We start from the raw sequence: 13,542 nt of genomic DNA, 5'->3' as shown, positions 1-13,542 counted from the left end.
TTCCATTTTTTTCTTCAAAAATAGACTCAGAACAGGCCATTTTGACAAATATTCAACTTTGTTGAAAGTTGATATCACGCATCACTTGTCACGGAAGGTCCATGGGCGGACGACATAAGCATCTCATTCAGTTCAGCCGAAAACCACAGGAGAATATTATAACATCTCTGAACAAGTTGATTAAAAATTTTGGACTTATCTAGGCTCAGAGCTCTTGTGTCGAGGAGAAACTGAGCACTGCAGATGCTGGAGATCAGAGTCAAAAAATGTGGCACTGGGAAAGCGCAGCAGGTCAGGCAGCATCCAAAGGTGCAGGAGAATCAACATTCCTGATGAAGCCTGAAACATCAATTCTCCTGTTCCTTGGATGCTGCCTGACCTGCTGCGCTTTCCAGCACCACACTTTTTGACTCAGACTTCTCGTGTCTCAATCATTGAGCCGGGAAATCTAGATTCAAGTCCCATCTGTTCCAGTTGGATGTAATAAGATCTCTGAAGAGGTTGATTAGAAAAATATTGAACTTACCCCAGCAGGGCTGTTGTGGCATAAATGGTAGTGTCCCTACCTCTGAGCTAGGAAAACTTGGCTTAAGTCCCATTTGCTTCAGAGATGTGTATTAACGCTTTTTTAATCATTACACTTTTATCATCAACATCAGGAAACAACAGCAACAGAACTATCTATGAATGAAACCATGTTATCCTCAACAAATAAAACCACTGGAATTTACAATGCTTTATAATTGTTAAGATTCAATCTTCATAATGCTAAATAATACTTTAAACAAGCAACAGACAAGTCCTAACTCGATATTCTAATCAACGGTCCAGGTATTTCAATGGTCAAATAGTCTTTGGAGGAGCATGAATTGAAACTACACATTAGGACTTTATAAAATGCTCCACTCAGCAGGTTCTGTGGGAACTGCCAGGGCAAATGAAACTTCTGACTGGCAATTCTGTTGAACATGGAAGAAGCCCTTTAAATTTAGAGAGTTCTGGTTCAACTTAACTCTGTTGTGATCCAGGAAAAGACAGATGATTGAAAACCGATTCCAACTCACATGTTCATAGAATATGTGACATCATTTGAGATTTCCAAAAGAAGCAATTCCACAGAAGCTACCACGCATGAGAATACTTCTGCTGCATCTAAAACACCAAAAACAACAGGTTTGCGATCTAGCCATCCAACAGTAGAGTGGAAATTATAGTGTTGACTACCTATTAAAGATAGTTATGTTGGCGAGCTTCATCTGACAATAACGGTCCCTCAGGCAAGGAAAGAGTTTAAGAAGGTGGGACCTTTACAGGAAACTAGTTGGTCTGAGAATTGAACCCAATCAGTTGGAGTCATTGAGCCAACAATATGGACTGATTAAATTATAAATCTTCATGGTACCTTCTGCCATAAATCAAAAAACAAACAATGATTTTCAAAGTGGTCATAAGAACAATTTGCTATACTCTACAATGGCAAAATGAGCATATCTTTTGAAAAGAAGGCTGGTGTTGTGTACACTTTAGTGTTGAGATCATGTGCATAATATATATTGATTAAATATTTCATTGATCATTCATTTATTTAACACTTTGATCTGATTATGCAACTGAATAATGGCTTCCCTTCTCGAATTACAATTTTACCATCAACAGTTACGTCATCATCCCTTTCAACATCAGAGGAAAGTACATCAACAGAACCATTCTCAACTTGCAATGCACAAGCCATCACGTCTTCTATCAAAGCTTGCTACTAAAAAACAGTTTTGCTCACACAGACAATATTTTATATTCTTGCCCTTTTTAATAAAACAAATCTCACAACAGGTTAATCTCAGAAAATGTCTGAAATTTATGAAAATTCATGTGGAACATTACCTATCATGGAGGATCTTTTCATGTGAAACCACCTCACTCACATTAGATGCTTCTTGGCATCTTTGATTGGCAGGATCACAGTAATGAATCAGTTTTATTTCAATTCCGTGATTTTTTTTTTCTTTAATTTTGCTCAATGTATTAACAAAAATGGAGTTTTACATGTTTTCATTGATATTTTATTCTTAGACCATCAGACAACTTCAGGGACCTCGATAGAAAGCACTTCCCCAAACACAACCACGTCTGAGATTACTTCTACACCAACTGAAACATCAGGTATATTTAATTGCAATCTAGCCATGAAATAATTGAAATAAGTTACCACACGACAAGCAGACCACAGTGCTGTACGCACAGTAGAGATAGACAAATGTCGGTGAGCTGCATCTGAGTATCACTATAGCTCAAGTGAGGGGAGAGATTAAGAAGGCAGGATCTTCATGGGAAATACAGCCGGTCTGGGAGTTGAACTCGGGCTTTTGGAGTCAGTTTGGATGGCAAACTAGCCATTGAGCCAACAGTTTGAACTGAATAAATTACAAATCTTCACAGTATATCCTGTCATAAATCAGAATTCAAACACAGTGATCTTCAAAGTTGAGAACCGAAAATTGAATTTGAAACAAACAATTTTACTGTAATGGTAAAATGAACATGCTTGTTGAAAAAAAGGCCCTGTAAGTATTCATAAAAGACAGTGTGCAAACTTCGGTGTTGAGATCACTGCATAATATGTGTAGACGAAATATCTTTTTGTTGAGCTTCTTTCTATTTAATGCTTTGAACGGATCTTCATTATTTGATCTGACTATGCAACTGAACGATTGCTTTCTTCTCTGATTACAATTTTATCATTGACAGTTGGTCATCGTTCCTTTCAACATCAGAAGAAAGTATATCAACACAACCATTCATAACATGCAAAGCACTGTCTGCCACGTCTATCAACATTTACTGTTAAAAAAATCTTTGCTCACGTAACAATATTTTAACCTCCTTAATTTTCTTGTCCTCCTTAATAAATTTCAAAACAAGTCAACTTCAGAAAATGTCTGAAATTTATTAGAAATTCATATGGGAACTTACCTATGATGGAAGATCTATTAGGGGAAAACCATCCCTCTCATTTCAGATGATTCATAATTGTCGTTGGCAACAATACTGTCATCCATCTGACTGATTAGCAAGCTTAGATCTCATGGAATACAGGGAGAACTAGCCATTTGGATACGGAACTGGCTCAAAGATAGAAGACAGAGGGTGGTGGTGGAGGGCTGTTTTTCAGACTGGAGGCCTGTGACTAGTGGAGTGCCACAAGGATTGGTGCTGGGCCCTCTATTTGTTGTAATTTAAATAAATGATTTGGATGCGAGCATAAAAGGTACAGTTAGTAAGTTTGCAGATGACACCAAAATTGGAGGTGTTGTGGACAGCGAAGAGGGTTACCTCAGATTATAACGGGATCTTGACCAGATGGGCCAATGGGCTGAGAAGTGGCAGATGGTGTGTAATTCAGTTAAATGTGAGGTGCTGCATTTTGGGAAAGCAAATCTTAGCAGGACTTATACACTTAATGGTAAGGTCCTAGGAAGTATTGTTGAACAAAAAGACCTTGGAGTGCAGGTTCATAGCTCTTTAAAAGTGGAGTCGCAGGTAGATAGGATAGTGAAGAAGGTGTTTGGTATGCTTTCCTTTATTGGTCAGAGTATTGAGTACAGGAACTGGGAGGTCATGTCACAGCCGTACAGGACATTGGTTAAGCCACTGCTGGAATATTGCGTGCAATTCTGGTCTCCTTCCCATCGGAAAGATGTTGTGAAACTTGAAAGGGTTCAGAAAAGATTTACAAGGATGTTGCCAGGGTTGGAGGATTTGAGCTATAGGGAGAGGTTGAACAGGTTGAGCTGTTTTCCCTGGAGCATCGGAGGCTGAGAGATGACCTTATAGAGGTTTATAAAGTTATGAGGGGCATGGATAGGATAAATAGGCAAAGTCTTTTCCTTGGGGTCAGGGAGTCCAGAACTAGAGGGCAAAGGTTTAGGGTGAGAGGGGAAAGATATAAAAGAGACTTCAGGGGCAACGTTTTCACACAGAGGGTAGTACACGAATGGAATGAGCTGCCAGAAGACTTGGTGGAGCTGGTACAATTGCAACATTTAAGAGGCATTTGGATGGGTATATAAATAGGAAGGGATTGGAGGGATATGGACTGAGTGCTGGCAGGTGGGACTAGATTGGGTTGGGATATCTGGTAGGTATGGACAGGTTGGACCGAAGGGTCTGTTTCCATGCTGTACATCTCTATGACCCTATGACTAGTTGAAATTTATCTTAAATTTTGCACAAGTTATGAAGGCTGGGAGCTTTACACTGTTTCATTGTGATTTTATTCTCAGCAAATGAGACCAACCACAGAAATGATTTGAATAAGGCAAACACTTCTGGGATTAATTCTACAGCTTCCACAACATCAGAAATAACAGGTACATTTTATTGCAATCTAGCCATTAAATAGTAAAAGTCAATGTTACCACCCTACAGGTAGCCGATCCTTTATCCAAAATGCTTGGGATGTTTTTCAGAACTTGGAGTTTTTTGGTTTTAAGAATAAATGACAGTTTGATGGTGAAATTTTTAAAAACCTTACCAGATGAGTAGACTTCTAAGTGAGAATGTGCTTGTCCACACCTCTCCATGTCGCAGCTGAGTGATATGCATCAAATGGGTGTCCACTTGGGTTAACTGTTTGCTCGCCAAACAACCCTGTCAATGAAAAAAAAATTTGACAAGAAACCTTCGGATTTTGGAGCTTTTCGGTTTTTGGGTGTTTGGATAAAGGATCTTCTACCTGTACCAGCAGACAGTAATGCTACAGACTCAGTAGATACAGGCGAATATCAGTGAGCTGCATCCAGCTATCACTGAGTAACTCCTCAGTTATTTCGAGAATGTGACTTAAAAGAAGTTCTGGGATTTACGTATGAATGAACTGAAACCTGCAGCCCATTCAAAAGGTGAAAGATTTAAAAGCAATCTAGGTTTGTTCAATATATTATTTCAGTTGCATGACACTGATCTTTTGCTGTAAATTTTGTGTCTTATGGTCCTGCTCAATAGCTACCTGATGAAGGATCAGTGCTGCAGATGCTAGTGCTTCCAAATACATTTGTTGGACTATAACCTGGTATTGTGTGATTTTTAACTTTGTCCACATATCAGTACAGCTTTGGCGAGGGGAGAGTAAAAGAAGGCGGGACCCTCATTGGAAGCTCATGGGACTTAGTGGCACGGTGGCACAGTGGTTAGCACTGCTGCCTCACAGCACCAGAGACCCGATGCCTCAATTCCTGCCTCAGGCAACTGTCTGTGTGGAGTTTGTACAATCTCCCCGTGTCTGTGTGACTTTGCTCCAGTTTCCTCCCACAGTCCAAAAATGTGCAGGTTAGGTAAATTGGCCATGCTAAATTGCCCATAGTGTTAGGTAAAGGGGTAAATATAGGGGAATGGGTCTGGGTGGGTTGCTGTTCGGAGGGTCGGTGTGGATTTGTTGGGCTGAAGGGCCTGTTTCCACACTGTAAACTAATCTAATCTGAACCTGGGCTTTTGGAGTCTGTTCGAATTGCAAACTAGCCATTGACCCATCAGTATGGACTGACTAATTTACAAATCATCACACTATCTCCTGTCATAATAAAAAATCCAAACCAGGATCGCTTAAAGGTGTTTTAAAAACAACAGTCAATTTAAAACAAACAATTTGCAATACTCTGTAATGGTAAAATGAGCATATTTGTTGAAAAGAAGCCCTGTAACTATTCAGAAAATACATTGCAGAAACTTTAGTGTTGAGATCACATGCATAACATGTATTGGGGAAGTATCTTTTCCTTGTTTTTTTTTAACCCTTCGAACTGATCCTCATCATTTGATATAACTATGCAACTAAACAATTGCTTCCTTTCTCTATTACAATTGTATCATTGACAGTAAGATCATCAGCCCCTCTAACATCAGAGGAAAGTACATCAACGACTGTTTTGGCAACAATGCAGTCATCAATTTGTTTAATTTCAATTTAGTAAAGTGTTATAAGCTTTACACTGTTCTATTGTGATTTTACTCTTAGAATTTGTGACATCGTCTGGGACCTCAGTAGGAATCACTTTACAGAAACAACCACTTCTGAGTTTAATTCTACAGCTTACACAAAACCAGAAACAACAAGTAGGATTTATTGCAATCTCGCCATCAAACAGTGACGTTAAAGTTACTGTGCTTCTGGCAGGCCATGATGCCACACACTCATGAAAGTAAAAAAGTGTGGCACTGGAAAAGCACAGCCTGACAGGCAGCATCCAAGGAGCAGGAGAGTTGACGTTTCAAGCATCAGCACTTCATCAGGATTGTGGGCCTTTTTCTTTCACTGCCTCTGCCTCCGTACTTACTTTTTCCAACAGGACCCCGACCCATCCTCTGAGGACCCCTTTGCTCGTCTCCAATATACTCCATCCACTTGGACACCCCATGCTGGTCTGTTACCTGCCATCGAACTCTTCATTTACAACTGCCCCTGCAACATTAACTGTCTCAACCTGTCCACCCCTCTCACCCACTCCAACCTTTCATCCTCACAATGCACAGCCCTCCACTCCCTCTACTCCAACCCTAATCTCACCATCAAACTATGGACAGGGGTTAGGGGTGTGGGCGCAGTGGTAGTTGGGTGCACCAAACTCTACATTGCTGAAGCCAGGTGCCAAGTCATGGACACTTCCTCCTACTGCCTCCTCAACCACAGCCTCACCTCCCATCCCAAAACCATTAAATCCCAGACCATCCACAACCTCACCACCTCTGGGGATGTCCCAACCTCCAACATCATAGTCCAGGAATCTCACACAGCCCAGTTCTACCTCTTACCCAAAATTCACAAACTTGACTGCCCCAGCCAACCTACTGTCTCAAACTGCTCCTGCCCCACTGACTGATCTCTGCAAACACGCCATCCTGCCCCCTTGGTCCAGGATCTTCCCACATTCGGGAGACCATCACAACCTCCACATCCTCCATGACTTTCAGATACCTCCCCCCCCACAACTCCTCATCTTCACCATGAACATTCAGTCCCTGTACACGTCCATCATGTCAAAGCTTCCAACCGCTCCATTTCTTCCTCTCCAGCCAACCCAACCAGTACCTTCCCACTGACATACTCATTCAGCAAGCAGAACTGGTCCTTACCCTCAACAATTTCTTCTTCAAATCCTGCCACTTCATTCAGACTAAAGGGGTAGCCATGGGAACGTGCAAAGGCCCCAGCTATGCCTTCCTCTTTGTCAGTTACATGGAACAGTCCATCATCCACAGCTACACCAGCAACACCCCATACCTTTTCGTCTGCTATATTGACGAGTATATTGGCACCACCATGTGCTCCCACGAGAAGCTTGAGCAGTTGATCAACTTCACAAATATCTTCCATCCTGAACTTAAGTTCACCTGGACCATCTTGGACACCTCCTTCCCTTTCCTGGACCTCTCCATCCCCATTTCCAGCGATATCTACTTCAAACCCACCGACTCCCACAGCTACCTGGATTATATCTCCTCCCACCTGAACCCCCCACCACTTGCAAAATGCTGTCACTTACTCCCAGTCCCTCCGCCTCCACCGCAACTGCTCCCTGGAGGACCAATTCCACTCCAGAATATCCTGGATGGCTTCCTTCTTCAAAGACTGCAGTTTCCCCTCCCACGTGGTCAACAACGTTCTCCAGCACATTCCACTTCCTGCACCTCTGTCATTGAGCCACAAACCCCTCCAGCGCAACAAGGACACAACCACCCCAGCCCCCCACCACTCCCCCACCTCCCTCCCCCAGTTCTCATCTTCCACCCCACCAACTTCTGGATGAGCGCATCATCCTCCACCATTTCTGCCACCTGCAATCAGACCCCACCACCAGAGATGAATTTCCCTCCCCAACCTTTCGCATTCCAGAGAGGCCATTCCCTCCTCGACTCCCGCATTAGGTCCATGACCCCCCCAACAATCCACCCTCCACTCCCAGCACCTTCCCTTGCCACTCCAGATGGTGCAAAATCTGTGCCCACACCTCCCCCTCACCTCCATCCAAGACCCCAAAGGATCCTTCCACATGTGGCAGAGATTTTCCTGCATCCCCAAAGATTCATCTACTGTGTCTGTTGCCTTCAATGTGGTCTCCTGTACATTGGAGAGACAGGACAGCAAATTGCAGAATGTTTCAGAGAACATCTCTTGGGTACACTCACGAAACAACCCCTCTGCCCTGTGACAGACCACTTCAACTCCCTTTCCCACTTCACTATGGACGTGCAAGTCCTGGGTCTCCTCCACCGGCCCATGTTCCTGATGAAGAGCTTATGCTTGAAACATCAACTCTCCTGCTCCTCGGATGCTGCCTCACCGACTGTGTTTTTTCTGTGTCACAGTTTCTGACTGTGATCTCCAGCACCCGCAGTGCTCACTTTCTCCTAACTCAGTACAGACTGCTAAGTGTTGATGAGCTTCATCTGAGTGTCACCATCCCTCAGGCAAAGTGGGACCTTGTGAGTAAAATCAGCCAGTCTGGGAATTGAACCCAGGCTGTTGCAGCCACTTTGACAGGCAAACTATCCACTGAGCCATTGGCTGAATAAATTACAAATCTGTATTGTATCTGTTGTCTTAAAACAAAATCCAAACAATGAACTTTACTGTTGTCTTAAGATGTGAACAATGACTTTGACACCAAAAATTTGCTGTACTCTATAACAGTAAAAAGAGGAAAACGGTTTCATTAGACCTGCAACTACTCAGAACATGCATCATGTAAACTAAAGTGTTGAGATCATGTGCAAAATGTGAGTTGATAAAATGTTTTTGGGTTGAATATGTTTTTATTTGGACTGATTCTCATCAGTTCATGTGACTATGCAACTGAAAAATTGCCCCCCTTCTCTGATTACAATTGTACCATCTACAGTTACATCATTATCCCCTTTAGCATCAGAGGAAAACATCTCAACAAAACCTTCCACAACCTTGCAAAGCACTAGGAAGACTACCTCATTTGACATTTGCTGCAAAAAACACTTTTGCGCACCACAGTTATCTTCTTATCCTCCCAAATAATGGATCAATATTGCCTCAATGCAGATTATGTGTACAAAATACATTGGAATACATTGAACATTGATGGATACAGGGAGCCTTACACTGTTTCATTGATATTTTATTCCTAGAATATGTGACATCTTATGGGACTTCAGAAGCAAACGTTTCTACAGAAGCAACAAATTCTGAGATTAATTCTATAGTTAACACAACAACAAAACACCAGGTAGAATTTGTTGCAATCTCGCCATCAAACAGTGATGTTAAAGTTGCCGGACTTGCTGTAGACCATAGTGCTGCATAGACCTTTAGCGACAGACAAACATTGTTGAAATCATTTGTGTGTCACCATTGCTCAGGAGAGGCGAGGGTTGAAGGAGGCAGGATGTTAAGAGTGAATTCAGTCAGTCTGGGATTGAAACTATGGTGTTTGAGTCAATGCACATTGTAACCTGGCTATGTAGCCTATAGGATTGGCTGAGAAAATTATAGGGGAACCTCAACTATCCAAAGATAAGAGTGTGGATTGTTTTGTTGGAGAATAGAACGTTCGGTTAATCAATAGCCCGATAGCACAGTTTTGCCAAACATCGGCACCTTACCATCTTGTCCGGATAATCAAATGCCGGATAATCGAGTTTCCTCTGTACATACCTTCCTGGCCTCTCTTCACATGAAACTGAATCCCAGCAAATGCCTGAAGAACCAAACGGGGAATTTGAAACAAACAGTTTCCTGCAATGTGAAATTATAGAATGCACAAAAATATTTCAAAAGCCCTATAACTAATCAAAAAATGCATTGAGAAAACTTTATTGCTTATGTCACTTGCATCATATGTGCTGATAAAATATTTTTGATTCCCTCATATGTTTTATTTAACCCTTTGAACTGATCTACATCAGATGATGTGACTATGGGACTGAATAATGGCTTCCCTTGTCTGATGACACAACTTAACATTAACAGTTACATCATCATCCCCTCCAACCTCAGAGGAAAGTATATCAACAAAACTATTTACAACTTGTATAGCACTAACAATCACTTCTACTGACATTAGCTGCGAGCAATAACAGTGTCTTCACCTGAGATATTTCTTAACTCCTTAACATTCTGATCCTCTTTAGTAAAGCCATCTCATAACGCGTCAGTTTCATTAAATTGTTGATACTTATAAGAAATTTGTATAGGCCCCTTGACCATGCAAGATCTAAGATTGCATGTCGAACCTGAGAAAATGGGTGAGATTCTCAATGATTTCTTTGTGTCAATGTTCATTGAGGAGAGGAACATGAGAAATGTTGAGATTAGAGATAGAAGTTTGTTTATTCTAGATAACATTGACATAAAGAGGGAAGATGTGTTGGGTAGGCCAAAGGATATTAAGGTGGACAAATCCCCAGGACCGGATGGGATCTATCCCAGGTTGCTGAGGAAGGCAAGAGAGGAAATAGCTGAGGCACTGACGGATATCTTTGTAGCATCCTTAAACACAGGTGACATGCCAGAGGACTGGAGGATTGCTCATGTTGTCCCCTGTACAAGAATGGTAGGAGGGATATTCCACTCCAGGTAACAATAGATCAGTGACCCTGACGTCAGTGGTGGGAAAGTTGCTGGAGACAGTACTGAGGGATAAAATCTATTTATATTTGGAAAAGAATGGGCTTATCAGTGATAGGCAACATAGTTTTGTGCAGGGAGATTTTTCCTTACCAACTTAATAGAGTTATTTGAGGAAGTGACCAAGTTGATAGATGAAGGAAGGACTGCAGATGTCATATACATGGACTTTAGTAAGGTGTTTGATAAGGTTCCCAATGGTAAACTAACAGAGAAAGTGAAGTCACATGGTGTGCAGGATGTTCTAGCTAGGTGGATAAAGAACTGGATAAGCAACAGGAGACAGAGAGGAGAAGTTGAAGGGATTTTCTCGAAATGGAGAAAGGTGACCGATGGTGTTCCACAGGGATCAGTGTTGGGGCAACTGTTGTTTGTGATATACATAAATGACCTGGAAGAGGGCACTGTTGGTCTGATCAGTAAATTTACAGATGACACGAAGGTTGGTGGAGTAGCAGAAAGATTAGGAGATTGTCAAAGAACACAGGAGGATATAGATAGACCAGAGAGTTCAACGGAGAAGTGGCAGATGGAACTCAATCCAGACAAATGTGAGGTGATGCATTTTGGGAAGTTTAATTCCAGAGTGAACAATAGTGTAAAAGGAAGAGCCTTGAAAGTTCAGGTCCATTGTACCCTGAATTTGAAACCAAAGACTGTGGGATTGAGTAATGGTTTCCCTTCTCAGTTTCATGAAATATTTGATACTTATAAGAAATTTGGATGAGGCCTTCCTGTTCATGCAAGATCTAGTCCCAGCAATCCATCTCATTCACATATGATGTTCCATAATTTTTGTTCGCACCAATATAGTAATTAATTTTTTTGATTAAAATTCAGCCTTGATTGTATTTTGTATTGAGATGTCAAGCATCATGTATTTGGATGAAATACATGATGCTTGACTTTCATCATTTGATGTGACTATACACCTGAATAATTGCTTCCCTTCTCTGATTACAATTTTACCATCTACAGTTACATCATCAGCCCCTTCAGCATAAGAGGAAAGCATATCCACAGAACTGTCTACAGCTTGCAAAGCATGACCAAACACTACTTCTATTCGCATGTGCTGAAGATAGCAATTTTTGGCACGACAGTCAGATTTTTATCCTCCCAAGTAATGGGTCAATATCACCTCATAACAGATTATGTTCACAAAATACATTGGAATACATTGGGAATTCCTGTAGAACCAGAATGATAATGGAAACTCTGATTGTTGCAAACCATCTCACTCACTTCAGATGTTTCATTACTTTTGTGTGCAAGGATAGAATAATCAATCGTGTGATTTCAATTCTGGGACCTCAGAAGCAAACGTTTCCACAGAAGCAACAACCCCTGAGTTTAATTATACAGCTAACACAACGGCAGAAACACCAGGTAGAATTTGTTGCAATCTTGCCATCAAACGCTGCTGTTAAAGTTGCCGGACTTGCAGTCAACCACAGTGCTGCAGACCCTTTACTGACAGATAAATGTTGGTGAATTCATTTGAGTGTCACCATTACTCAGGAGAGGCGAGGATTGAAGGAGACAGATCGTTAAGAGTGAATTCAGTCAGTCTGGGATTGAAACTATGCTGTTTGAGTCAAGGCAAATTGTAACCTGGCTATGTAGCCAATAGGATTTGCTGAGAAAATTACAGAGGAACCTCAATTATCCAAAGACAAGGGTGTGGGTTGTTTTGTTGTAGAATGGAATGTTTGGTTAATCAATAGCCTGGTAGCACAGTTTTGCCAAACATCAACACCTTGTCTGTATAATTGAATGCCAGATAATCAAGTTTCCTCTGTACATATCTTCATGACTTCTCTTCACATGAAACAGAATCCCAGCAATGGCCTGAAGAACCAAACGGGGAATTTGAAACAAATAATTTCCTGTAATGTGAAATTGTAGAATGAGCAAAAATATTTCAAAAGCCCAAAAACCACTCACAAAATGCATTGAGAAAATTTTATTGCTTACATCACTTGCATATTATGTGCTGATAAAATATTTTTGTTTTCTTCATCTTTTTTATTTAACCCTTTGAACTGATCTACATCTGTTGATTCGACTGTGAGATAATGGCTTCCCTTCTCTGATTACACAACTTAACATTAACAGTTACATCATCATACGCTCCAACCTCAGAGGAAAGTATATCAACAAAACTATTTACAACTTGTATAGCACTGAAAATCACTTCTTCCGTTGACATTGGCTGCTGGCAATAACAGTGTCTTCACCTGAGATATTTCTTTACTCCTTAATATTCTGATCCTCTTTAATAAAAGCCATCTCATAACATATGAGTTTCATAAAATATTTGATACTTTTAAGAAATTTGTATCAGGCCCTCGTGGTCATGAAAGATCTAGTCCTGGCAAACCTTTGAACTGACATAAGATAGAGTCATAGAGTCATAGAGATGTACAGCCACCCCTGCACCTAACCTGTGACTAACAATGATACATATATCTCAGCAAGAGGCCCAGCAATCACATCCCTAGCTTCCCACAGAGTTCATGAGTACACCTGATCAGGTCCTGGGGATTTATCCACTGCTATGCGTTTCAAGACACCCAGCACTTCTTCTGTAAAATGGACATTTTGCAAGGTGTCACCATCTATTTCCCTACTTTCTATCACTGTGGCTCAGTGGTTAGCACTGCTGCCTCACAGCGCCAGGGACCTATGTTCAATTCCCGCCTCGGGCAACTGTCTGTGTGGGTTTCCTCTTGGTGCTCCGGTTTCCTCCCACAGTCCAAAGATGTGCAGGTTAGGTGAACTGGCCATGCTAAATTGCCCTTAGTGTTAGGTGCATGAGGTAGGGGTAAATGTAGGGAAATGGTTCTGGGTGGGTTGCTCTTCGGAGGATCGGTGTGGACTTGTTGGGCTGA

At 41.5% G+C, this 13,542-nt stretch overlaps 1 protein-coding gene across 1 annotated transcript in view; it reads left to right on the top strand.

The window, feature by feature from the left end:
• LOC132821727 (uncharacterized) overlaps positions 1-13,542 on the top strand; it is a 33,784-nt gene that overhangs the window by 12,026 nt on the left and 8,216 nt on the right. Inside the window, exons 2-3 of the mRNA XM_060834435.1 lie at positions 2,071-2,160; positions 4,281-4,367. Of these exons, the coding sequence (XP_060690418.1) occupies positions 2,071-2,160; positions 4,281-4,367 (177 nt within the window). The remainder of the gene's footprint in view (positions 1-2,070; positions 2,161-4,280; positions 4,368-13,542) is intronic.

The sequence above is a fragment of the Hemiscyllium ocellatum genome, chromosome 13 (genome assembly GCF_020745735.1).
Source record: "Hemiscyllium ocellatum isolate sHemOce1 chromosome 13, sHemOce1.pat.X.cur, whole genome shotgun sequence".
Taxonomy (NCBI): Eukaryota; Metazoa; Chordata; class Chondrichthyes; order Orectolobiformes; family Hemiscylliidae; genus Hemiscyllium; species Hemiscyllium ocellatum.
The sequence above is the reverse complement of the archived record's forward strand: the minus strand, read 5'-3'. Positions and strand labels throughout refer to the sequence as shown.